Source organism: Gymnoscopelus microlampas, assembly GCF_963454915.1.
Source record: "Gymnoscopelus microlampas genome assembly, chromosome: 7".
NCBI lineage: Eukaryota > Metazoa > Chordata > Actinopteri > Myctophiformes > Myctophidae > Gymnoscopelus > Gymnoscopelus microlampas.
The window spans coordinates 48,495,140-48,521,167 of NC_139944.1; the positions used below are offsets into that span (position 1 = coordinate 48,495,140).

General features: G+C 43.7%; 2 protein-coding genes and 1 pseudogene across 3 annotated transcripts; all 3 read right to left on the reverse strand.

Moving 5' to 3' along the window:
• Nucleotides 1-1,558: 1,558 nt before the first annotated feature.
• On the reverse strand, nt 1,559-10,806 carry LOC311048608 (putative chitinase 10; annotated as a pseudogene). Its single transcript has 20 exons — nt 10,782-10,806; nt 10,208-10,237; nt 9,914-10,115; nt 9,733-9,789; nt 9,392-9,542; nt 8,945-9,069; nt 8,688-8,808; nt 8,385-8,564; nt 8,176-8,295; nt 7,940-8,078; nt 7,585-7,809; nt 4,724-4,753; nt 4,211-4,240; nt 3,920-4,121; nt 3,782-3,838; nt 3,505-3,655; nt 2,823-3,247; nt 2,402-2,521; nt 2,166-2,310; nt 1,559-1,851 (listed from the first exon to the last, which is right to left on the reverse strand). The product of its transcript is annotated as a putative chitinase 10 (transcript).
• A 1,835-nt stretch (nt 10,807-12,641) lies between these two features.
• Nucleotides 12,642-17,303, reverse strand: LOC311048609 (acidic mammalian chitinase-like; the record flags this gene model as incomplete). Its single annotated transcript, XM_084061872.1, has 11 exons — nt 12,642-12,979; nt 13,114-13,255; nt 13,363-13,482; nt 13,905-14,090; nt 14,201-14,324; nt 15,010-15,134; nt 15,505-15,670; nt 15,774-15,830; nt 15,967-16,168; nt 16,261-16,290; nt 17,279-17,303. 11 exons carry the CDS (start codon nt 17,301-17,303, stop codon nt 12,642-12,644), a joined length of 1,515 nt encoding a protein of 504 aa, XP_083917998.1.
• Nucleotides 17,304-20,181: 2,878 nt separating this feature from the next.
• On the reverse strand, nt 20,182-24,246 carry LOC311049292 (acidic mammalian chitinase-like; the record flags this gene model as incomplete). The annotated part of the gene is made up of 11 exons (XM_084062831.1): nt 24,213-24,246; nt 23,415-23,444; nt 23,116-23,317; nt 22,954-23,010; nt 22,684-22,849; nt 21,925-22,049; nt 21,694-21,817; nt 21,391-21,576; nt 20,873-20,992; nt 20,626-20,764; nt 20,182-20,471 (listed from the first exon to the last, which is right to left on the reverse strand). Exons 1-11 carry the CDS (start codon nt 24,235-24,237, stop codon nt 20,182-20,184), a joined length of 1,464 nt encoding a protein of 487 aa, XP_083918957.1. The 5' UTR covers nt 24,238-24,246.
• Nucleotides 24,247-26,028: the final 1,782 nt, after the last annotated feature.

Consider the following 26,028-nt stretch of genomic DNA (forward strand, 5'->3'; position numbering starts at 1 on the left):
CTGTAGTGGCCGGGAATCGTACCTGCGGCAACCAGGGCCTCTGGTTCCCTAGGCGGGATCACTAACCACTCAGCTATGGCTGCCCCAGTGTTCTTTTACACTGACTTTGTTGTGCTGTTTGTTTTAGTGCTGTAATCCTGATAGGGGTTTAATACTACTTTAACTATGTTTTAACCAAATTATGTATTTTGTCATGTCAATCTATCTATGTCAACAGCTGTCCATAGCCGTATGATGTGTACGTGAAAATATGCGAGATGATGATGATGTTTTCCTATTTTGATCCTCTGTTCTATCGCAGTAAACAACTTGTTTGGATATTTTTGTAAATGATTAACACTCAGAGACATAACAGCTGGATGAGAGAAAGACAGATAAGAAAAACTAGAAAAAGTGCTCCTCGGAGCACAGGTCTCCGCCAGGTTAGGTAGGTTATTGTGGCCTCCTGGTGGCGCTATAATAGGCCAATGTGAAAAGGGTGGCATTTCTTCTTAGGCCTTTCAATGGGACACTGCATTCATGATTTGAGGCATTTTGTTCCAAAAATGTGTTTTGCTAAATTAGACCTGCTGGTGGCGCTATAAAGGCCAATGTGAATGTGAAAAGGGGGGCATTTCTTCCTCGGCCTAGTGGGAATCTTTCACGGAAATTGCACACTGCATTCATGTTTTGAGGCATTTTGTTTAAAACTGACCAATCCTGCAAACTTTGGAAGCCACTGTAAGCCAAATAGGATGGAATATGAAATATCGGACAGATCCATCAGAATCACATGACTATGGAGATGCAGTGTACCAATTTGCGTGTTTTTTGGACAGAATCTGAAGGACTAATCTCCAAAAATGTATTTTACATAAGTCGGCCTCCTGGTGGCGCTGTAAAAAGCAGATGTGAAAAATGCAGTTCAATGTTTTTCCTCGGCCTAGTGGGAATGTGCGTGTGCAATTTTATGGAAATGGCAAGCTGCGTTCATGATTGGAGGCAGTTTGTTCAAAACGGACCAATCCTGCAAACTTTGGAAGCCAACCTTAGCCAATGAGGATGCATTATGGGAAATTGGACAGATCCGGGTTGATCACATGACTATAAAGATACTGTGTACCGATTTGCATGAAGTTTGGTTAAAAGCTGTAGGTGTAATGGGAAAAAAATGGGTTTTGCACAAATCGGCCTCCTGGTGGCGCTATAACAGGCCCATGTGAAAAATGTGGGGCAGAGGTTCTGAATTGGCATCCAGGGAGTGGGTATGCACAGTTTCGCAGCGACCGGGCCAACGGTGCCGGAGATTAGCTGGTAACACACAGACAGGACACACACGCACACACACGGACGGACGGACGGACGGACGGACGGAAGGACGGACGGAGGGTAAAACATACTCTCTCGCCATGCCTTTCGGCCTGGCGGAGACAATAACTTTGATGGTCCCAGCTGCTTTGAATATCATTTTACCAATTTATTTTATTTCCATCAGTGATCACAAGACAGCATGGTCTTGGATCACCCAGCTCCAATACACCTAAAGAAGGAGTAAGACAAAGTGGAACCATGACCTTGTTCAAGCCCAGTTGCAGCACTTGCAGCTGGTATCGAACACGAGGCCAGCAGCGCAGTTCTCTTCATAGGTACGTCCCTGGGCGCAGTTGTAGTAGTGGTTCTTGTTGGTGGGGTCTGGGTAGAGTCCGTCAGTCTTGCCAGCACACCATCCAGATCCTCCACTGCTGCTTCCACCACCGCCTCTACTAGGCTGAGGCTTGGGCTTGGGCTGAGGCTTAGGCTGGGGCTTGGGCTGGGGCTCGGGTTGGGGAGCTGGTTGCTTGGTGGGGCTGACTGGGGGAAGAGGTTTGCAGCCTGCATGAGAAGTGAAGAGGATATATGTTAAAGGAGAATTCCGGACTACGTTTTTCTTACCTTTTATATGATTATTATATCCTAGGATGAGTGGTACTTTAGAAAAATGTCGTAACTCCATCCATGTCATAAGTCCACCGCAGCTAAAAATCTGAGTGCACGGTTGAAGAAAAAATCTCCTTTAAGAGAAGTGTGTGGTTTTGTATGGGTGTGTGTGTTTGTGTGTGAGAGAGAGAGAGAGAGAGAGAGAGAGAGAGAGAGAGAGAGAGAGAGAGAGAGAGAGAGAGAGAGAGAGAGAGAGAGAGAGATGTTACCAGCTCCGGCTCCGGCTCCCAAGCCATTCTTGAGGGTGCTGATCAGTGGGTATCTTCCCTGGCCACAGAAGGTGCCGCTGAAGTCATCCATGTCCAGACTCCAGACAAAACCTCCACCAAAACCACTCTTCTTCAGCCAGTCAACCTGTAGATGGACCAAATGGTTTAAAAAAAAAGAGTACTACGTACAGCAGACAATCTGATCAATACTGTTACGTTGGAATACAAATTTGCACCTTGATCTGGTAGCTCTTGTCATTGTCGTATCCAACCCATAAATGGCTGTTGTAGGCAAAAGGCACCTCCTGGGGGGCATCCCAGGCCTGAGTGGCTCCTTTCTTCAGGAAGTCGCAGATCTGAATGAAGGTGATTTAGGTTCAAGGTTCAAGGTGCTGCATACAATATACATGATCAATATAGTTTACCCTGAATAGTCAATAGGCTACTTATTCGGATGACAGACGGTATAATTATCAAGTGAAAGTGTCTGCTCTGCCGCGAATAGCCATAGCCATGGGAAGATGTTTTTAGTAATGGGTATTCTTCAGCCTCAGCCCCCATACCTCCCACGGCTATGAATGTTACCGCTAACACTGTTGTCCTGAGTTTATTACTTATTTGTAGGTATTTGGTAAGAAAATCTCCACGCAGCCATACCTCATAGTAAGACCAGAATCCTCTTTGGCGGGTGAAGGGTCCAGCAGGTCCAGGTCCACCGTTGAAAGCCCCAATAGTGCTGGGGTTGGGACCGGCCCAAAAGTTGTGGCCATAGGTGGCGAAACCAACCAGCAGCTTCTCAGCTGGGGCACCCAAGCTCTTCCAGTAGTTCATCAGGTCCGGGAGTTAGAGTTCTGCTGGTTTATGTCAAAATAAGTGTTCCCCTGTATGTATGTGTGCGTGTGCGTGTGCGTTTGTGTGTGTGTTAGTGTTACTGTGTGCGTGCATGTTAGAACTGACGCTCCGAGCTGGGGAATCTGGTATCCAGAGTCAATGGTTGGCTTTCCACCAGACACAGCAGCGGTGAGCATCAGACGAGGACGGTTGGTCTTCTTACCTTCAGCCTCAAAGGCAGCCACCAGTTCCTGCAGAGAGACAGGAGGTGGTTATGGAGAAAGATGAGGGTGGCAGCATTAATGTCAAGGATGGCTTCATCTCATTTATTTGACTCCTGCTGAAGTAGGAAATGTAAATTGTATTTAGCAATACATTACCAATATCTATTCTCATGTGACATAATTATCTTTCATAAGATATGTCAGCATACACAGAGAATTAAGAACATATAAACATGTACTGTGTAAGTTACTAAGGCTTGATAGAGCCATGATAGAAGGCTGACCTGACACACAACAGTGAAGAGCTCCTTGGTAGGTCCAACAGGGTACTCCCAGTCGATATCCAGACCATCAAACTCATACTGACGCAGGAACTTAATCGCACTGTCGATGAAGGTCTGACGGTTAGTGGGACTGGAAACCATGGCTGTGAACCTGGAGAGAGCGAGAGAGAGGGAGAGGGACAGAAGAGCTATACTGTAAGTACTTTTTCCCGTTCCTGAGCCACTGGAGTTATTCATTATCTTGTTTAAGGTATTGATCCTCTTGTTTAATACTCACTTTGCAGTGCCCATGGCCCAGCCACCAATAGCTAGCAGGGTCTTCAGATTACTGTTCCTGAAGAAGAAGAAAAGTTAATGAAATACACACTGAGTGCTCATGCCTTGTGCGTATACGTGTGTGTGTGTGCGTGCTCACTGTTTCTTGAGAGCCTGGAACTCTGCATAGAACTGCTCATCGTCCTTCTCGAGGGTTGTGATCATGTTGTTGTCCATTCCAGCGAAGGCATAGATGAGGTGGTCACAGAGACACGGGTCAATGTTGGAGGGCAAGAACTTCCCTGCACCGGGACGGTACTGTCCCCAGTTGGTGAAATAACAGGAGAGTATGTAGGAGGATCCTGTAAGATATGAGAGACTCAGTTAGGGATTGTTGATATTTTATTTTTTCTGTTTGAGAGTATATCAAACCAAGTGGACAAAGTATTACCTAGCTGCACGTGCAGCAGGAGAGCCAATCCTGTAAGAGAGATACAAGCAGAGAGAGGGTTGGTGGGGGTTTAGTGAGGGAAGTCTTAAAGCTGTCCTACCCGGGAATTGAACCCCTAGTCTCCCGCATGGCAGACCAAATTCATACCACTCTAATAAGATAGAATCCCCTTTTTGGCCAGGGGAAATATTGCAACTTCAGGCAAAATTACTTGTCAAGCTGTAGGTGTGCTTTCCGACACCATGGACCACCTCCAAATGCTGCAGATGTACTACAATAGTTATATTGTATTAAAATGCTCTTGCCATACCATGCTGATTAAAATGATTTGTAACAAAATAAGTTCTTTAAGCTTAATTGTAATTTATAAATGACACATACACAAAATCTTGATCAATTAGTCTTTGTGCGTCATATGAATGTTAACCAATTAGTTTGAACACAATAATAGATTCCATTTCATCATCTAATTTTACAGTTAATTTTGTTCTCAATCAAAAAATGTCACCTTACCAACGCAGATGAGAAGCTTGCCCATGTTGCCTCAGTACAACTAACTGAAGGCCAGAAGCCTCTTATATTCCTCTCCATATCTGTAAACCATGTTTGATCTGGCTTCATTATTCTGATAAATCAACACTCACCTTGTTTAATTGCTTGGTCAGGAGTTGCTTGATATTTTCCACTGGCTTTGCTAATTCTGTTGATAACTTTCAAGTGTGATTCAATAATGATATGATGTGCTGACAATAAAGTGAAATAAAGATTGTCATAGGTTTGTTTGTTTGTTTTGACACATTCCTTCCACCTCATAAACATGACACTTTTGCATTCCTTCAAAAACATAATCAAAACAATTATTGTATTTGTACGATAATTCTACCCTCTGTACAATGTACGATCAATGTTGCAGAGGTTACTGCAAGATATAAGGACTGTATTTCTAGGCTCGCTGGCTCGTACTATTGACCGTCGCGAAGTGCCGAAAGGCCCGGAAGATTTCCTGAATCACCCAACTTATGTAAGTGAATAGGCCCTGCTATTTATCTAAGTATTATTACTATTATTACTCTCCGCCAGGAGAGTATTGTTATCACTGCGTTTTCACTTTCTAAACATGACACACCGATTGGTCAAGCCTCACGTGACACGTGAAATACTGTGATCTGATTGGCTAGTGACGCCACCGGGCCTATATATACATGGCATCACTCTGACAGTGTCTCCGCCACTGTCAGAGTGAGGTAAGACGGGAACCATGAAATGTCTGCATGGCTGATACATAATTGGCAGATAGGACAGATAGGACATTTATATAGACAGGAGGGATATGACATAGGACACTTATACAGACAGGAGGGATAGGACACTCACACAGACAGAACGGAAGAGGACACTTACCCAGACAGGTTGGATAGGACACTTACATATACAAGAGGGATAGCGACCTATAAATACATGTGTCACTGTGATAAGCCAGATTCCAATACCGAAAATCCAGCCACTAGCTCACTCCCAGACCTTCGAACCGGAAGTAGTCAAGTAGTCGCGGTCCAATTGTTCCTATCTGTCTTATTGGACAGATAGGACAGATAGGACACTTATATAGACAGAAGGGATATGACACTTACATAGACAGGACGGATAGGACACTTACACAGAATGAACGGAAGAGGACACTTACCCAGACAGGATGGATAGGACACTTACATATACAAGAGGGATAGCGACCTTCGCGACCTTCGAACCAACACAAGTCTTCTGGCGGAGAGTTGTGCTCCGAGGAGCACTTTTTCTAGTTACTATTTATTATTACTACTGCAACCGTCAGACTCGGACGAATCCCACGGGTCATAGTATTTATGGGTAGGGTATTATGCCGTGCAGTCGTAACAACTACGTCACACTGGCGTTGTGTCCATATTCGGGACGATTATCTCATCGTCATCGTCGCCTTGGTAACAATCAATAACGCAGAAAATGCCCAAACGTACGATAATTTCGTCACAAAAAGGTGCGTGAATGGCTGCTAAGTTGGCTTTCAAAATAAGTAAGTCCAGTTTCATACTTTTATTTGAGTAAGGTCCAGGAAGTTGCCTGCTTCCACGCAGCGTATGTGATGCGTTTTTCTCACGTATGAGTCTCAAACAAGGCTTTTTCTTGCAATAAATACGCTATGAAATACTGATTCATACTTTTTGGCTGTGTACAAGAGTTTTCTTCAAAATTATGATAATTTTCATTTCACTTAGGTTCACTGAGGTTAATAGATTATATCTACTCAACCTAGAGGACTATAGCACCACACACACATACTGTATACTGTTACTGATCTCACCTGAATAACTGAGTCAATATATTGGTTAAAAATCACTGAGCGCAGTGAGCGGTTAAGGCATGGGCATTTGATTCTTTTATCCAGGCATTATTTTCATCCAGACCTTTCAAATACAAAAACACAACGATAGCAAAACTTTGAACAGCAAAGTATTAGGCTATTAGGCTATGACTTTTCTAATGTAATATTTTATAGTTTTTGGCAGTTATGGAAACTTTGCAAGGTAGCAGTGGCCTAAGCGATAATGCAATGGGAACTGTGGGTCTGTTTTGAGAAAGTAAATGCACTTCAAGTGGGTAAAAATACTTAGCATCCCCACGTAATGTGGTCATTCTCATAACAGGGTTGTTCTCAGCACATTATTCTTTACTTATCAGCCATGGAAAGCTATTGTAACACACAGTCTTACGGTTTCCGGTTTAATATGCTCATGGCCCTTTCACGAACGGCACTGCTGCACACTGAAACCCATTATTTACAATGGTTTGTTGAACAAAGCTCAGCATCGAGCTCCACACGCATCCAGTGTGTGCTGTGGTGAATACACTGCCAATAGGGATGAGGCATCCAGCCAGGCACAGAAGGGAACAAACATATGAAGCCTGGGAGGTGGAGGCAGCATGGACATGAGAATATGTAACATCATTATGTGGATGATGATGATGATGATGATGATGATGATGATGATGATAACCATTTATTTCTGTGATATTCTGCTCTACGCAGTAAACACATTTGTTTTACTGTTTGATTCTTTTCGGAATTGATTAACACTCGAGTGGAGACGTAACTGGATGAGAGGAAGACAGATAGGAAAAAGAACTTAGACAGTCCTAGTTGTTTTGTTTTGTTTTATTCCCATCAGTGATCACTAGACAGCATGGTCTAGGATTGAGCGACTATTTTTACACCCAGCTCTAATGCTCCTAAAGAACAGCAAAGATGAAGTGAAACCGTGACCTCGTTCAAGCCCAGTTGCAGCACTTGCAGCTGGTATCGAACACGAGACCAGCAGCGCAGCTCTCTTCATAGGTACGTCCCTGGGCGCAGTTGTAGTAGTGGTTCTTGTTGGTGGGGTCTGGGTAGAGTCCGCCAGTCTTGCCAGCGCAGAATCCAGATCCTCCACTGCTTCCTCCTCCACCTCCACTAGGCTGGGGCTTGGGCTGAGGCTGGGGCTGAGGCTGGGGCTGGGGCTGGGGCTGGGGCTGGGGAGCGGGGGCTGGAGTGACTGGGGGCAGAGGTTGTGGGCGAGATGTGCAGCCTGCATTAGAGATAGAGGACAAAGAGGATATACGTCTCAAGAGATGTAACTCTGATGCAGTATGTGTAGAAATTGTAAAGCATGTGTGTGGTTTTACATGTGTGTGCGAGTGAGAGTGCATGTTACTTACCAGCTCCGGCTCCCAGCCCAGTCTTGAGGGCGCTGATCAGTGGGAATTTTCCCTGGCCACAGAAGGTGCCGCCGAAGTCATCCATGTCCAGACTCCAGACAAAACCTCCACCAAAACCACTCTTCTTCAGCCAGTCAGCCTGTAGATGGACCAAATGGTACAGTGAGTACGACAGGAAACAGTAGACAGTGGCTACAGATCTGAACAAAATATTATGTTGAATACACATTTTGCACCTTGATCTGGTAGCTCTTGGGATTGTCGTATCCAACCCATTGGTGGCCGTTGTAGGCATAAGGCACATCCTGGGGGGCATCCCAGCCCTGACTGGCTCCTTTCTTAATGAAGTCGCAGATCTAAAGGAAGGGAGAGATTTTAGAGTTAAGGCTCAAGGTGCTTTATTGTCACATGGTACTTACATCACATGTTACAAATACAACCCTACCTCATAGTAGGACCAGAATCCTCTCTGTTTAGTGTAGGCTCCAGGTGGTCCAGTTCCACCGTTGAAAGCACCGATAGCACTGGGGCCACCAGACCAATAGTTGTGGCCATAGGTGGCAAAACCAACCAGCAGCTTCTCAGCTGGGGCACCCAAGCTTTTCCAGTAGTTCATAGTGTAATCCTACGGTAAGGAAACGTACTGGCATCAATAGCGATTCTTTGCAGTACACACATTCATCCATACAGTATCACAATTACACAATATACAAAGTGTGCAACTGAAGAGAGGAACCCCCTCACTCACCACATTGTAGTATTCACGCATCCAACCGACATCAGCTGGGGACTTGAAGAGAGGGCTATTCTCTGTATTAGTGGTGGAACTCTGGTAGTCGTAGGTCATCACATGGAAATAGTCCAGGATACTGGCAAAAGGACATCAGTAGTAAGGTTTCTGGTGGTTTATTTCAAAATAAGTGTGTGTATGTCTCTGTGTGTATGTTTTTATGTTAATCCCCTTATGTGCTTGGTGCTTAGTGTGTGTTTGTGTGTGATACTGACGCTCCGAGTTGGGGAATCTGGTATGCAGAGTCGATGTTTCCCTTTCCACCAGCGACAGCAGCGGTGAGCATCAGACGAGGGCGGTTGGTCTTCTTACCTTCAGCCTCGAAGGCATCCATCATCTCCTGCAGAGAGACAGGAGGTGGTGATGGAGAAAGATGAGGGTGTCAGTATTTTCCTCAAGGATGGCTGTATCTCCTGTATTAGATTCCTAAGAAGTAGGAAATGTGTACTCTATTTAGAAATATCTATTCTCTTGTCATTCATTCTTGTTGTTTTTGTAGGCTATACTTTGATTTCCAACCTCTGCAAGAAAGCAAGACATCTATTACAAGATTAAGGCAATGGTTCAAAGATACAGTACTCTACTGTATACAGAATACACACAGATAATTAAGGCTGGGCAGGAACATGTTATTGTAGGCTTTAACATGATACAAGGCTGACCTGACACAGAACAGTGAAGAGCGGCTTGGTAGGTCCAGCTGGGTACTCCCAGTCGATATCCAGACCATCAAACTCGTACTGACGCAGGAACTTGATCACACTGTCGATGAAAGTCTGACGGTTACCAGGACTGGACACCATGTTTGAGAACCTGGAGTCGGAGAGAGAGAGAGAGAGAGAGAGAGAGAGAGAGAGAGAGAGAGAGAGAGAGAGAAGAGAGAGAGAGAGAGAGAGAGAGAGGGGAGAGGAGACGAGACGATTGACAACAGAAAAGAGTCATACGATTGCTTTTACCCGTTCCTGAGGCTCCTGTCGCTGGAGACCTCTTGTTTAATACTCACTTTGTGGTGCCCATAGCCCATCCACCAATGGCCAACAGGGTCTTCAGGTTGCTGTTCCTGAAGAACAAAAATAAATAAATAAATAAAATGCTCTCATGCCTTTATGCGAGTGTTCGTGCGATTGCGTGTGTGTGTGTGTGTGTGCGTGCGTGTGCGCGTCCGTGTGCGTGTGTGCACTCACTGGTTCTTGAGGGCCTGGAACTCTGCATAGAACTGCTCATCGTCCTTCTCGAGGGTCGTGATCACGTTGTTGTCCATTGAAGCGAAGGCATAGATGAGGTGGTCACAGAGACATGGATCAATGTTGGAGGGCAAGAACTTCCCTGCACCGGGACGGTACTGTCCCCAGTTGGTGAAATAACAGGAGAGGATGTAAGAGGATCCTGCAAGATATGAGAGATGCAGTTAGGGCTTGTTGTTGTTGTCGTTATAATCTGCCATTTGAGATTATCGCTCCAAGTGGACAAAGTTTTACCTAGCTGCACGTGCAGCAGGAGAGCCAGTCCTGAAGGAGTGGTACAAGCAGAGAGAGAGAAGGGGAGGGGGGGTGGAGAGGGGTTGGTTGGTTCAGTACGAAAAACACTCACTCCATAGGTTTGATGTCGACTATATATAGTCTCCTGGAAGGCTCTAGCAAAACAGAATCCTTGCTTGGCCTGGAGAGATACTAAACTTACTTCAGGCAATACATGTCAACCAGTATGACCATTCTGATACAGTGGTCTAAACTCCTCAGTGGAAGAGTAGCTAAACCACCTGCAGTAACCACTGCAGACATACTAGTTATTTTGTATCAACATACTCTACCATCTGTAGACTGTTTAAAATAATTATTGTATTAAAAATAGTGCAGAATGCAGGGTAGTTTATGACATGTACAAAAAATGTGCATGCATTATTATCAAGCATACATTAGCCTTTATGCCTCATATGAATCATAATGTTAAACAATGCACTTGAACATAAGAATCATTTCAAAGTTAATCTCAATAATTTCCTCTACAAAAACAAAGGGAATTTGTTTTCTCAACAACAATTTCTCAGCTTACCAACGCAGATGAGAAGCTTGCCCATGTTGCCTCTCTACAACTAACTGAATGCCAGAAGCCACTTATATAGGCTCCATTCCTCTCCATATCTGTAAACCATGTTTGATCTGGCTTCGTTCATCTGATAAATCAGCAGTCACCACATTTTGCTTGGTCAGGAGTTGCACTTTCTATTCTGCACTGGCTTTACTAATTGTACTGATAACTTTCAAGTGCCATTAAATAATGATATGATTTGCTGACAATTAGAAGTCAAATAAAGGTTGTCATATTGTTTTGCACATTCCACCACCAAATCATGACACTTTTGCATGCCTTCAACCCAAACCTGAGAGAGAGATACTGTTTAAAGTTTAAATGATTATACCTACGTGACCGGGCCATACCAGCATGAATATATGATACCAAACGTACCTGAATAATTCGGTTAATTGATAATGAATTAATCAATTAATAGCAATAAAACACAAAGATAACAAAACTTTGACCGAAAATAAGTAAAGCGTTACCTATTACCTATATCAAGCAATGCTGTAGTTACATTGAATGACTGAAAACAACGAATTACTTTTCTAATGAAACATTTCATATTTTTGCCAGTTATGGAGAATTTGAAAAGTAGCCGCTTTCTAAGCGGGATAATGCACTCGTCTGGGAGCAAGACAGTTATGAGAAAATAACTGCACTTCAGGGGGTTAAACATACAGTAGCACCCCCATCTCATGTGGTAATTTGCTCCCAGTGCATTATCCTTACTTTCCAGCGCAAGGCTGCAGGTGCATGGTGCAGAGGCTCAACGGCAGTGGAGCGGCACCAATAAGTTAGACTTTATTTGATTTAGTATCCGCCTTTTATGTATGATTCATTGATTTCATCCAATCTAAAAGAACTAAACATAATGGCGGACAAAACGATTTTGAGTGTGTGAATCATGGACGTGTTTAAAGACGGTCTGATTCCCTGAATTATTTTGAACTAAGTTTTAGTTCATATTGAGATCTTGGGAGGAAATGATTACACTTGTGTGGGCATATTAAACCAGGGACCATTAACAAAGAGTAAAATCCACAGTGTTAATTTCGGGTCATCTTCTTATTTCATTTGTAATTGAATTTGGCGCGTAACTGTGTATAAGCCCTTCACTATGCTGTTTTGTGCTGTGATCTTGCTATAGGAGTTTAATACTATTTTAACTTGGGATTCACCGATATATCGGCCATATATCAGTGTCGGCCGAGATTTGCCTCGTTGACTGCCATTGGCATAATCTGCAAATAAGTTGACAGTTATTGACCGCTTGCTAAGTTTCTGAGTAGTTGACATTTTGCAGGGGTGGGGCATCTGTGTTTTCTTATCTACCAATGTCAGTAGTCAATGCTTATCTGTTGTTGTGATGCAGTAATGTTGCACTGGCTTTGTTGGTGTTTTGGTTACCTGCAGCCAACCAAGCTGATGATTCGGTATGGGTATTTTTTTTATTTATAATGAAGGTTTATTTGTTTCCCTGGAACAATAGGGGGAATCAATAACAAAAACAAAATAAACATTGGTATGATATTTCAATATCGGTGCATCCCTAATTTGAACTTCTTTAAACTAATTTAATTCTAAATGATGCATTGTGTATGTGAGAATATTTAAATGATGATTGGGACAATGATAATCCCTGCATGCATTAAACGACTTCTGTGTACTGTTTGGTTATTTTTTTGGTATTGAATAGACACTCCCAGCTGCTTTGAATAACATCATTTATTTCATTTCCATCAGTGGACAGCATGGTCTTGCATTAATAGAGTATTTACACCCAGCTCCAATTCACCTTCAGACCAACTACACACAGTGGAACTATGACCTCATTCAAGGCCAGTTGCAGCACATGCAGCTGGTATCGAACACGAGGCCAGCAGCGCAGTTCTCCTCATAGGTACGTCCCTGGGCGCAGTTGTAGTAGTGGTTCTTGTTGGTGGGGTCTGGGTAGAGTCCGCCCTTCTTGCCAGCACAGAATCCAGATCCTCCACTGCTGCTTCCACCTCCACTGCTGCTTCCACCACCGCTGCTTCCACCACCGCCTCCGCTAGGCTGGGGCTTGGGCTGGGGCTGGGGCTTGGGCTGGGGCTGGGTATGGGGCTGTGGATGCCAAGGTTGGCGCGCGGTAGGGGTGACTGGGGGCAGAGGTTGTGTGCGAGCTGTGCAGCCTGCATTAGAGATGGAGGACAAAGTGGATTTGTGTCAAGAGATGGAACTCTGATGCATTTTTTGTAGAAATATTAAAGCTTGCCTGTGTTTTTTTTGTTGTATGTGTGTGAGAGTGTGTGAGACTGCATGTTACCAGCGGCTCCAATTCCCAGGCCAGTCTTGATGGTGTTGATCAGAGGGTATTTTCCCTGGCCACAGAAGGTGCCGCTGAAGTCATCCAGGTCCAGACTCCAGACCATGGCTCCACCAAAACCACTCTTCTTAAGCCAGTCAATCTGTACACAGAGCGAATCGTAAAGAAAAAAGGAAAAAAGGACCTCATAAAATAGGAGACAGTGGCTGGCTACGAATCTGAACAATACGTCAAATGCGACTTTTGCACCTTGATATTGAAGCTCTTGATGTTGTCGTATCCAACCCAGGTCTGGGTGTTGTAGGCATAAGGCACCTGCTGTGGTTCATCCCAGGCCTGAGTGGCTCCTTGCTTCAGGAAGGTGCAGATCTGAATAAAGGTATGGATGTATAAGTTCAAGGTGCTTTATCGTCACGTGGCTGTAGAATACAGCCTGTGATGACCCGTGAGGAACATGGCAGGACGTGAAATTGTTATACTTAAACAGCGTAGGAAATGAAACAAATAATGGAAAATAATAAAAATTAAAAAATGAAATGAAAAAGTGCATTAGAATTGAAATGAAAAATCTGAATAGAAATGGGACTAAATATAGCAATAAAAAGTTAATAGGAAATTGTGGGGGGAAAGGCTCATTTAATTATTTTAGAGCCCATTTAAAAAATAACGGTCCTCTGTCTCTTAAATGCACTGTGACTCATAGACTGTATGATGCGCACGCATGCAAACACACGCAAGCACGCACGCACGCACGCACACGCACACACACACACACACACACACACACACACCTCATAGTAGGCCCAGAATCCGGCCTGACGGGTGTATTGACCAGAAGGCCCAGGTCCGTTGTTTTTATCACCAACAGCAGTCAGGGTTTTAGCAGACAGACTGAAGGTGTGGCCATAGGTGGGGAATCCAACCAGCAGCTTCTCAACTGGGGCACCCTGGCTCTTCCAGTAGTTCATAGCATAATCCTATGGACAAGGAAACATACTGGCATCAACCGCCATTCTTGACAGTACAGACATTCATCCATACAGTTAACATGATGTACAAACGTAAAGAGCGAACCTCCTCCACTCACCATATTGAAGTAGATCAAGCTACCCGCGTCAGCTGGACCCCTGTACAGGGGGCTGTTCTCTCCGAGAATGTGCTCCCAGGAGCCGTGGAAGTCGTAGGTCATCACGTGGAAGTAGTCCAGGATACTGGTGAAAAGACATTAGGAGTCAGCTATATTTATTTCTAAATTTCTAAAGAAGTGTTCACCTGTTGTACATTACTCTGCGTATGTCCTCGGTGGTTAAGAGGATGTGTTATTTTAAGATTTCTTTAGCTATTCAAAATAGCAGATCTACAAGCTCATAGTCTGCTATTTTTTTAATAGTGATTTTTTTTTGCAAACCTTTGAATATATATATATTTTTAAAGCGTAAACATTTTTACTCCAATCTCTAGTTCTGCGGGGGTCCCTGGAACAAAATGTTTTGAGATGGGGGTCCGGAGGCAAATACATCTACAAATACAATACAATTCCGGGGGTCCTTGACATGAAAAAGTTGGAGCACCACTGATATAGCAACATGCTGTTAGGATTTAGAAAACATTTTTAGATACGTCTTTGGCCGCGGACTCCCATCTCAAAATATGTTGTCCCAGGGACCCCCAGAAGCAAAGATTTGAGTTTAAAAGAAGATTCGCTTTAAAAAATGTATATATTCAAAGATTTGCACACATTTGATCAAAAATAGCAGACCTACAAGCTCCTAGCGCGCAAAACTCTGTGCTGCCCTATGAGCTTGTAGATCTACTATTTTTGAATAGCCAAAGAAATCTAAAATGACACAGATGCGTTCCCGGATTGAATGGGTTAATGTGTGTGTGTGTACTGACGGTCCGATCTCGGCAATCTGGTATCCAGTGTCGATGGTTCCCTTTCCAGCAGAGACGGCAGCGGTGAGCATCAGACGAGGACGGCTGGTCTGCTTACCTTCAGCCTCGAAGGCAGCCAACAGCTCCTGCAGAGAGACAGGAGGTGGTGATGGAGAGAGATGAGGGTGTCAGTATTATCCTCCTCAAGGATGGCATTATCTTGTTTGTTTGACTCCCTAGTTCTGTTTACTGTATATTCTATCTGAATCTGAACGCCTGTATTGTTGAGCTGCATTTATTGAACCGAGACACAGTCCCAGTAATTGATGTACTGTAAATCCTTGAGAGACTTATTAAATATTTCATATTAACATACCGTACACACCAGCTTAAGGCAAACGATTCAAGACATTCAAGACATACTGTACAGAATACACACAGAGGATTAAGTCTGGGGAGAGACATAACAACATGAATTATATAAGTTTGGCTGTGAACACATGATAGAAGGCTGACCTGACACAGGACGGTGTAGCGAGCCTTGTCCTCAGGTGGGGAGCCACGGGAGCCTGGGTACTCCCAGTCGATATCCAGACCATCAAACTCGTACATGCGCAGGAACTTGATCACGCTCTTGATGAAGGTCTGACGGTTGCCGGCACTGGCCACCATGGCTGTGAACCTGCAGAGAGAGAGAGGGAGAGGGAAGAATCATACTAGTGCTTATATAACCATTCCTGAGGTTCCTGTCACTGGAGTTATAGATCCTCTTGTTTAAAACTCACTTTGGAGTGCCAAAGTTCCATCCACCAATGGCCAGCAGGGTCTTAAGATCGCTGTTCCTGGAAAAAAGAAAATGCATTCTTTGAGTTCTCATGCTTTGTGTCACTCTGTGTGTGTGTGTGTGTGCGCGTGTGCGTGTGCGTGCGTGTGCGTGTGTGTGTGAGTGAGTGTGCGTGTGTGTGCGTGTTCGCTTACTGATTCTTGAGAGCTGCGAACTCTTTGTACAGCTTCTCGTCGTCCCACTCATAGGACTTGATCATGTTGTTGTCCATGGAAGCGAAGGCATAGATGAGGTGGTCACAGAGACATGGGTCAATCGCGGTGGGGAAGTACTTTCCAGCACCGGGACGGTACTGTCCCCAGTTGGTGAAATAACAGGAGAGGATGTAGGAGGATCCTATACAAGATATGAGAGTTAGGTCTTTTTGCTGCTGCTGTTGTTTTTTATTCTGCTTTTTGATAGTATCACAGCAATGGACAAAGTCTTACCTAGCTGCACGTGCAGCAGGAGAGCCAGTCCTGCAGACAGAGAGATACAAGCGGGGAGAGAGAGAGAGACATAGAGATAGAATGAGATGGAGAGAGAGTGAGACATAGGAAAGGCGGGTGTTGGGTCAGTAAGTTAAAGCACTCAAGGTGCGTTCACCGATTAACACGTTTTGTGAGCTGTTGGCTATAGGGTCGGTGACAGGATGCCGCGGGTTTGACATGATGTACAGGTGTGGAGCGCATGTGTACATGCCTCCGGTCTGGTGAGTATAAGACAGTTTCATTATTGGTGTGTCAAAATAAAAACCTCTTCACTGTATCTAAAAAGGCACACTGATTGGCTTTTTCTTCTATCGCGTATCGTCAGATGGCCAGCTCATACCCTCATCTCTGGTTCTATGTCGAAGGTTGGTTTCTGAAGGTGGTCTCTAGGGGGCAGCTATAAGTCCGGCATTCTGGCCAAATCGTACCAGTGAGACATCGAGACCCTTGATGTCACCTGGGCCTTAACTTCTTCCAGGTATTGCTTGAAGGACAGAGTCCAATCAAGATGTACGCAGTGGTACTATGGGGCTTGCCGGAACTCCAGGCGCTTGTTGTCAACATCCAGTTTCCTTTTTGGTTTTCGGTTGTTAAGATGGTTTACCGCCGACACTGTCTTGCCACTGCTGAGCTGCAGATGCCACCTCCGGAGGAATAGGCTACCAGGGTGTATTATACCGCTCGGTTCTCCTCATTTACGCAGCCCGATGGAGCGTTGTGTTAATTTGCGTCTTTGCATTGACTTTGTAGCTATGTACTGTATATCACGGCGCACAAAAAATATCTTCGCCACCTGTGAGAACACACCATCAGACTTAAGACTAAATGACATACAAAAATGACTTATTATCAAGTATTAATTAGCCTTGATGCATCATATGATTCATAATGTTAAACAATTCCTTTTATCACAATAATTTCAAAATGTATGTAAATTAATTTTGAAAATGTGTTCTTTATATATTTCTCAGCTTACCAACGAAGACGAGAAGCTTGCCCATGTTGCCGCTGTACAACTATAACTGAAGGCCAGAAGAGTCTTATATATGGTCCATTCCTCTCCATATCTGTAAAACATGTTTGATCTGGCTTCATTATTTTTGCTGAATCAGCAGTCACTTCATTCCATTTGTTTGGTCAGGAGTCGCCCTTTCTATTTTCCACCGGCGTTGTTAATTGTGCTGATAACTTTCAAGTGTCATTCAATACCGTTACTGTTACTGTTAGCAGGACTACTACTCAGGATAGAGGAATTGCTAATCAACCAATACAACCATGATGCCAATAACAGAACCTCTAAAAGCCAAGAAGACATATCAAGAGAGGAAAGGTTTGTTGAAATGCGGAAAGCTCTGTTCTGCTTCAAGAGGGGAACTATAACATTACACTGCCTTTCAAAAAGGAAAATGGCACCATGCCAAACAACCTCTGCAATGCCAAGCAATATACAGCATTCATGACCTGAGAAAGAAACTTCAGAAGAATTAAAGTTTCACAGTGAGTAGCCTACACACACACACACACACACACACACACACACACACACACACACACACACACACACACACACACACACACACACACACACACACACACACACACCAATATTGCTGATGTCATTAGTAAAAGCTATGCTGAATAAGTACCACAACATCAGTTGGAACCAAATGAGATAAACGTATGGTATATATAGCTTCCTCAATATATAGTATACTACCCAGGGAAGGGAACACTCCACTGACTGTGGAGTTAAAAGGAAAATTTGCCCAACAAAACTGTAAACAAATTAGGCCTTCTTAACAGTTGGCACTGCTAGGACGCGCTTATCACACATTGATTACCGTTTCACAAACTGGTCTTTCAGGTGTGATGATGACACTTAAAGACCTGGTGAAATGGCTTTTTCTGTCATTTTATTTTGACGTTTCAATCTGAAACGGTAGCCTATATGTTTCTGAACCAATCAGAAGGTCCCATCCCCTTGGACTATGGAGAAGGCTATGAACGTAGCCTGCATCTCATGCAGCCCGAGGGCAAAAGAGAGGGGCAGTGAAGCATGTTTATGTTACTACGTTGCTTATTTCTAACCTAAAATGTTTTCTGATACATATTTTAGTGTACTGTTTAAGTTTAAAACAAGTAATACACTGTGTAAGGATTAAAGGATATTCCACCGCACCTCAAGGCGAAAGCATGGGCTGATCCGGTGCATCTCAGGAGCAGACACGTATAAATGAATAAAGAATTTACACTGGAGCAACGCGGACGATTTTAACCTTTTTTATTTAGGTCACATGGTGCAAAGCACATTACAAAAACGACAACGTTTCGATGTAAGGTTACATCTTCGTCAGGTCATCTCTCAAATTCCAGTGTGTTTGTAGGAATGTGCAGCTATGGGAATCAATCACACAGGCGAATGAAATCAAGATTCATATTCATTCATATGAGTCTGTCATCACACAGTACGTTTTCGTTTGACAGGAAGTAATTAAGATTGGCCTTTAGGGACTTTTGATATAAAATAGACGAAAGAATATTTATTTAAAAAATGCAACAGCTATAATACAAGAGAGCCATAAAGATATTCAACAAAAACCCACACTTGTATCATAACTGCAACATCTTAAATATTATTTATTTTGATTTGTCAATTGTAAGTTTTTTAAACAAGCATGTGTCTTATACAAAACACTACATGGACTATGCCCGCCTCCTGTGGGGGAGTTTATAAAAAGGAACCCCGCCAGGGGTGTTGGCACAAGGGCTGCAAAATTTGTGGTTTAAATAAAGAACATAACTGAGAATGAGCAAGTGATTAAGTTGAAGTCAAGATATCACAAATGTGTTTCACATTATTATTATTGCACACAGCGTTTTAGACCGTGCGCCATAGATTATCTAAATATGTGGGTATTTGTCCTTCACTCTTCTTTGTCTCCCTCCCCCAACTGACCACTGATTACTGCTAGTTTGAAAGGCACGCACAACGTGCGTAGGCACGCTATTGTATTTGTTTGAATTCTTCTTCCAACGCTTTTCCTAGTTCTGGCACGCAGTCGCTTTTTATTTAACTTGGCTGAATTGTAGAGGGTCATGCCAATGGCCAAGCAACAAATCTTACTCCCATTGGTCAAAGGGGCACTTATAGCGATCAATTAAAAATACAAACAGGCATGAAATGTAATTACATAATGCCTCTCCTCAGGAGGAACATATTTGAACATATTTGCCACTGTCACCCATGACCTCTGCCTCTTATATCTGCCGCCAAATGAGCCCATTCTGACACTTTGGCATATTGCGCACATTGCTTGGCCCCAGATATTGGATGCTTGCAGCTATATTTTACATTGTTAATTGTTTCTCTTTATTTTTGCGAAGCTGTGTAATTAGTTGTCAGACAATGTCATAATTTTCAGCCTCCTTGAGTAATAATTCTGACATAATTATGATTGTGTGCTGTTTATTTTGTACAGTGATCTAGCTACGAGTTTAATAGTATTTTAAATATCTTTTACCTTTCTATATTATATCATGCGTACACTGTAACATCTCACATAATTATGTAAGATGATGATGAAGATGATGATAATGATGATTCTGTAATACTCAAGTGTTCTACTGCAATAAACAACTTCTTCGTACTCATTGGATGTTTTCGGTATTGATTAACAGTAAAGTAGACACATAACGACTGGAGGAGAGAAAGGCAGATAAGAAGAACAACGGACATTCCCAGCCATACCATAATGTATTTTATTTCCATCAGTGATCACTAGACAACAGGGTCTTGGATTAACAGACTATTTACACCCAATTCCAATACGCCTAAAGAAAAACTAAGACACAGTGGAACCATTCAAGCCCAGTCCTCATTCAAGCCCAGTTGCAGCAGTTGCAGCTGGTATCGAACACAAGGCCAGAAGCGCAGTTCTGGGAGTAGGTACGTCCCTGGGCGCACTGGTAGTAGTGGTTCTTGTTGGTGGGGTCTGGATAGAATCCGCTAGTCTTGCCAGCGCAGAAACCAGATCCTCCACTGCTGCTTCCGCCACCGCTGCTACCGCCTCCGCTGCTTCCACCACCGCTGCTTCCACCGCCACCGGGCACGGGAGGTGGGTGCTGGGTGGGGGTGACTGGGGGCAGAGGTTGTGTGCGAGCTGTGCAGCCTGCGTGAGAGACAGAGGACAAAGAGGAATGTGTGTGTCAAGAGATGGAGTCTCTGATGGAGTCTGTGTGGAAATATTAAAGCGTATGTCTGGTTTTGTGTGTGTGCGCGCGCGCGCGTGCGAGCGAGCAAGCGATTGAGTGAGGGAATGTTACCAGCGCCAGTTCCCAGGCCAGTCTTGATTGCGTTGATCAGAGGGTATTTTCCCTGGCCACAGAAGTTGCCGCTGAAGTCATCCAGGTCCAGACTCCAGACCATGGCTCCACCAAAACCACTCTGCTTCAGCCAGTCAATCTGTAGACGGACAGAGTTGTGTAAAAAAGAAAGGAAAAAAAGAGTACTCCAGGAAATAGAAAACGGTGGCTACGAATCTGAACAATATGTCGAATACTAATTTTGCACCTTGATGTTGAAGCTCTTGACGTTGTCGTATCCAACCCAGGTCTGGGTGTTGAAGGCATAAGGCACCTGCTGTGGGGCATCCCAAGCCTGAGTGGCTCCTTGCTTCAGGAAGGTGCAGATCTGAATAAAGGTAGAGATGTATAGGTTAAAGCCAAGGTTCAAGGTGATTTATTGTCACATGTACAATACAGCCTGTAGGAACATGAAATTCTTGTACTCCGAGCTTCCTCAACAGTGCGGAAGGGAAAAAAAGCTAATTTTGTGATTTAAAGTGCTTTGAGAAGCTGTAAATAAACTGCATGTGGAATTGTTATTGTGAAAAAATAACGTGTTATGTTACACAATATGGCTTTAGAAAACAAAAGTCCTCTGTTTCTTAAATACATTGATGACTATGATTCATATATGGTGTGCACAAGTACACACACACACACACACACACACACACACACACACACACACACGCACACACACACACACACACACACGCACACACACACGCACACACACATGAATACCTCATAGTAGGCCCAGAATCCAGCCTGACGGGTGAAGGGACCGGCAGGTCCAGCTCCATTGTTTGCATCACCAACAGCAGTTTGGGAAGAAGAAGCCAGACGGAAGGTGTGGCCATAGGTGGGGAAACCAACCAGCAGCTTCTCAACTGGGGCACCATTGCTCTTCCAGTAGTTCATAGCATAATCCTATACGGACAAGGAGACATACTGGCATCAACGGCCACTCGGCTAGTCTTTACAGTACAGACATTCATCCATACAGTAACACAATGTAGAAATATACAGAGGAACCTCCTCACTCACCATGTTGAAGTAGATCAAGCTACCCGCGTCAGATGGGCCCTTGTACAGAGGGCTGTTCTCTCCAAGAATTTTCTCCCAGGAGCCGTGGAAGTCGTAGGTCATCACGTGGAGGTAGTCCAGGATACTGGTGAAATGACAGCAGTAGTCAGTGATACCTTGTGTGTATGTTTGTACATTAATCCCTGTATGTGCTTGGTGCTTAATGTGTGTTTGCGTGTTCTCTATACTTACGCGCCGATCTGGGAAATCTCGTATCCAGAGTCGATGGTTCCCTTTCCAGCAGAGACGGCAGCGGTGAGCATCAGACGAGGACGGCTGGTCTTCTTAGCTTCAGCCTCGAAGGCAGCCAACAGCTCCTGCAAAGAGACAGGAGGTGGTGATGGAGAGAGATGAGGGTGTTGTCAGTACTATCCTCAAGGATCTTATTTATTTAATTCTTAATTCTATTTAAGGTACTTCCCTAAGGTGGGGAAAGTACTAATTAATGATTGGGGGCTGGTCCGGGATCGTTGAGCATTGGGGGTACAAATCATTTGCTTGGCGTACTGGCATTGCACTGCAGCAGAGTGGTTTAGTTAAGCTTGAGTTTTTGGCTTTTATTGACTGTGCATTTTGCACTATGGCTTCGGACAGTTTTTGTTGCAACTAGGGATATCTAATTAGAAATATTTATTCTCGTGTGACATATTTTTCATTCTTGTTTGTGTACTTTTCATTTCCCCAACTCTGTTTTTCCTGGCAGTTTAATAAAGTTACTGAATCTGAACGTCTCTACTGTAGGGCTGCATTTATTGAACCAAGTCATAGTCCCAGTGAGTGATACTGTGCTGTATATCCCTGAGAGAGTAATTGTTATTTCATATTAACATGCAAGCTTAAGCCAGATGATTCAAAGACATACTGTAGAGAATACACACAGAGAATTAAGGCTGGGGAGAGAGATACAAACATGAATTAGTTAGTTAGGCTGTAACATGATAGAAGGCTGACCTGACACAGGACGGTGTAGCGAGCCTTGTCCTCAGGAGGGGAGCCACGAGAGCCTGGGTACTCCCAGTCGATATCCAGACCATCAAACTCGTACTGACGCAGGAACTGGATCACGCTTTGGGCGAAGATCTGACGGTTAGCAGGACTGGCCACCATGGCTGTGAACCTGGAACGAGAGAGAGAGAGAGAAGAGTCACACTAGTGCTTTTACAAGTTCCTGAGGTTCCTGCCACTGGAATTACATTACTGATGTTCTTGTTTAATACTCACTTGGCGGTGCCAAAGTTCCATCCACCAATGGCCAGCAGGGTCTTCAGATTGCTGTTCCTATAAAAAAAAAACTCTTTGAGTTCTCATGCCTTTGTGTGTCACACTGCACGTAGGATATGTGTGTGTGTGTGTGTGCCCGTGCGTGCGTGTTTGCTCACTCACTGGTTCTTGAGAGCCTGGAACTGTCCGTAAAGCTTCTGGTCGTCCCACTCGAAGGACTTGATCATGTTGTTGTCCATTGTGGCGAAGGCATAGATGAGGTGGTCACAGAGACATGGGTCAATCGCGGTGGGGAAGTACTTCCCTGCACCGGGACGGTACTGTCCCCAGTTGGTGAAGTAACAGGAGAGGATGTAGGAGGATCCTATACAAGATATGAGAGATACAGTTAGTTTGTTTTGTTGTTGTTAATGTTTTGTATTCTGCCATTTGAGAGTATCACACCAAGTGGACAAACTTACCTAGCTGCACGTGCAGCAGGAGAGCCAGTCCTTTAGACATAGAGAAACAAGCAGAGAGAGAGAGAGAGAGAGAGAGAGAGAGAGAGAGAGAGAGAGAGAGAGAGAGAGAGATACCAAGATGGATCAACTACATGGTGGCTCCGTCCCAGCTCATGTCTATATGGCCCTGGTCCCGTGAGTTGCAGACAGTTTCATTATCGGTTCATCAAAATCAATAAATAATCACTGTATCTAAAAAGGCGTGCCGATTGGCTGTCGAAAAGCCAATGGTGACGTTAATCAGTCTCTGAACGACTACCAGAGAATGCTACTCCTACCCGCCTATGAGCACTCATCCTGGGCGTCGAAGTGGAACTGTGTAATAACATCCTTAACTAATACTATATCGCACTTGGTTAAGTCATATAGTGACTTCACCATTAGTTAATGGTGAGGACCAGGAATTAATGATGAGTTCATGATAAATTCATGATGAATGAATGTATGAGTTTATCATTAATTCATTGTTAATTACGTGTATGAATTTGCCCCCTCAAGTAAAGTGTTACCGTCGTGTCATGTTTGCATTGACTTTTTTGGTAATCGTGCTGCACGAAAAAAAATATCTTTGCCTCCTGTGTGAATGCATCATCAGACTTAAGACTAAATAAATGACATACAAAAGTTACTTATTATCAAGAATAAATGTACGTTTATGTAATATATGAATGAGAACATTAAAGAAATCCTTTGAACAGATAACATATTTAAAAATGTTGTTAAATACTGAATTTGTTCTCAAAATATTTCTCAGCTTACCAACGCAGATGAGTAGCTTGCCCATGGTGCCTCTGTACAACTAACTGAAGGCCAGAAGCCTCTTATATACAGTCCATTTCCTCATATCAGTAAACCATGTTTGATCTGGTCCCCTCATTCATTTGTTTGGTCAGCAGTTTTCCTTTCTATTTTCCACTGGCTTTGTTAAGTGTGCTGATAACTTTCAAGTGTCATTCAATAACGATATGATTACTGTTACTGTTAGCAGGACTAATATTGACAGGATGGACGAATTGCTTATCAACCAATACGACCATGACTTCAATGAGAAATGTGCCACCTAATCAAAAGTTAAGAAAACCTGGCCCGGACAGCTGGCGTAGCAGTACGGGCACCTAGGCTCAATGTAGCCTGACAACCCCTTGCGAGTTCGAGTATCGATCCCGACGGCCTTTGCTGCGTGTCACTCCCCTTCTCTCTCTCCCCAATTCCTGTCAAACTACTGCCCTATCAATAAAGGCATAAAAGCCCCGGAAACAGAAGGTCCCAGGTTTGATTCTCGGCCCCAGCTATGTGTGAAAGTGTCCATGAACAAGACACTCAACCCTAACTGCTCCCTCCCGAGTGCTCAATCTGAACAACCATCAGCTGGATAAAGCTGAAACTGAATTTGCCCTGTGGGATCAATAGGTCTTCTTTTTTCTTTTTGATAGACAGATGGATGGAGGTATTTACTTTATTTTGGAGCAAATCAATCTGATCTCCACTGACTCAAAAGCAGCAAAGAAATGGTGCTACCAAACAAAGACATGCTTAGAAATGTTGCTTCAATGCATCACAACTTCCCTGCTTCAAATTGTTCTTTATGAATTATAACAGATTAGAATAGCATGAATACTACTTTATTAACCTCCAAGGGGAAGTTTATCTTCTACATTAAACCCATCCAAACAGCCCATACACAAACACACAGCCATTAGCTGGAGAGGCTTGAGGGCACAGCGGCAGGAGCTGGCATCTGGTCTTCACTCTAACAACCCTCTGTCTGCCAGGCATCATTTTGCCATTTTCTAAATGTAATTGTTTTAGATAATTTGTTTTGTCATCTGGCCAGGGATTGCAACTGGAAGCTTTTGGGCTCCTAGTTAGCTTGTCTAAGCTCTACCACCCAAGTTGCCCGCCCACCCTAATATAGCAAGCTAGAAACGGCCCTGGAGGCTGTCATCATTGTTAAAAGAAATCTCAAAGCTGAGAGACAAAATGTTATGGCGGTCCTTACTGGTTCTTACACTTTGGATAAATGTTTTACTTTTTGACCGTCAGTTAATGCCTTTTTTTTCTTTTTTGGAACACAGTTCTTATACTGTAGCCTATTACGTCACGTGATGTAAAAAAAAAAAAAAAGGCAATGGGAAAAAAATGTTGACCCAGGCGGAGTGGTTTTGACATCAGGACTCTGTCATAGCCCTGTGTGGAAGATTGATTGACGGGTGGATGTCATGATATATTATACTGTCGGTTGAAATTGGTTGGTAGCAGGTACCTGCTGATGTACTGTAAGCAGGCATGACATTTTTGTTACACAGGAATACCAAATAGTGCAGGACAACAAAAAACTGATGCACTACATGCCAGTTAATTTACATGGTTGATACTGGTGTTTATTCAGCTCTTGTTAAGTGCTCTGCTACATGGCTTATCATCCTAAAATGTTGTTTACACAGTATGACCCGCAAAAACATGCAACTCCTGTGTCATACACATGCGCTGAACAGTGGCTCTCTGTCCTTCCTTGTCCTTGGATGTCTCTCAACAGTTTGGTGATTGTGAAGTAAAGCGGAACCTTCGAAGGCTC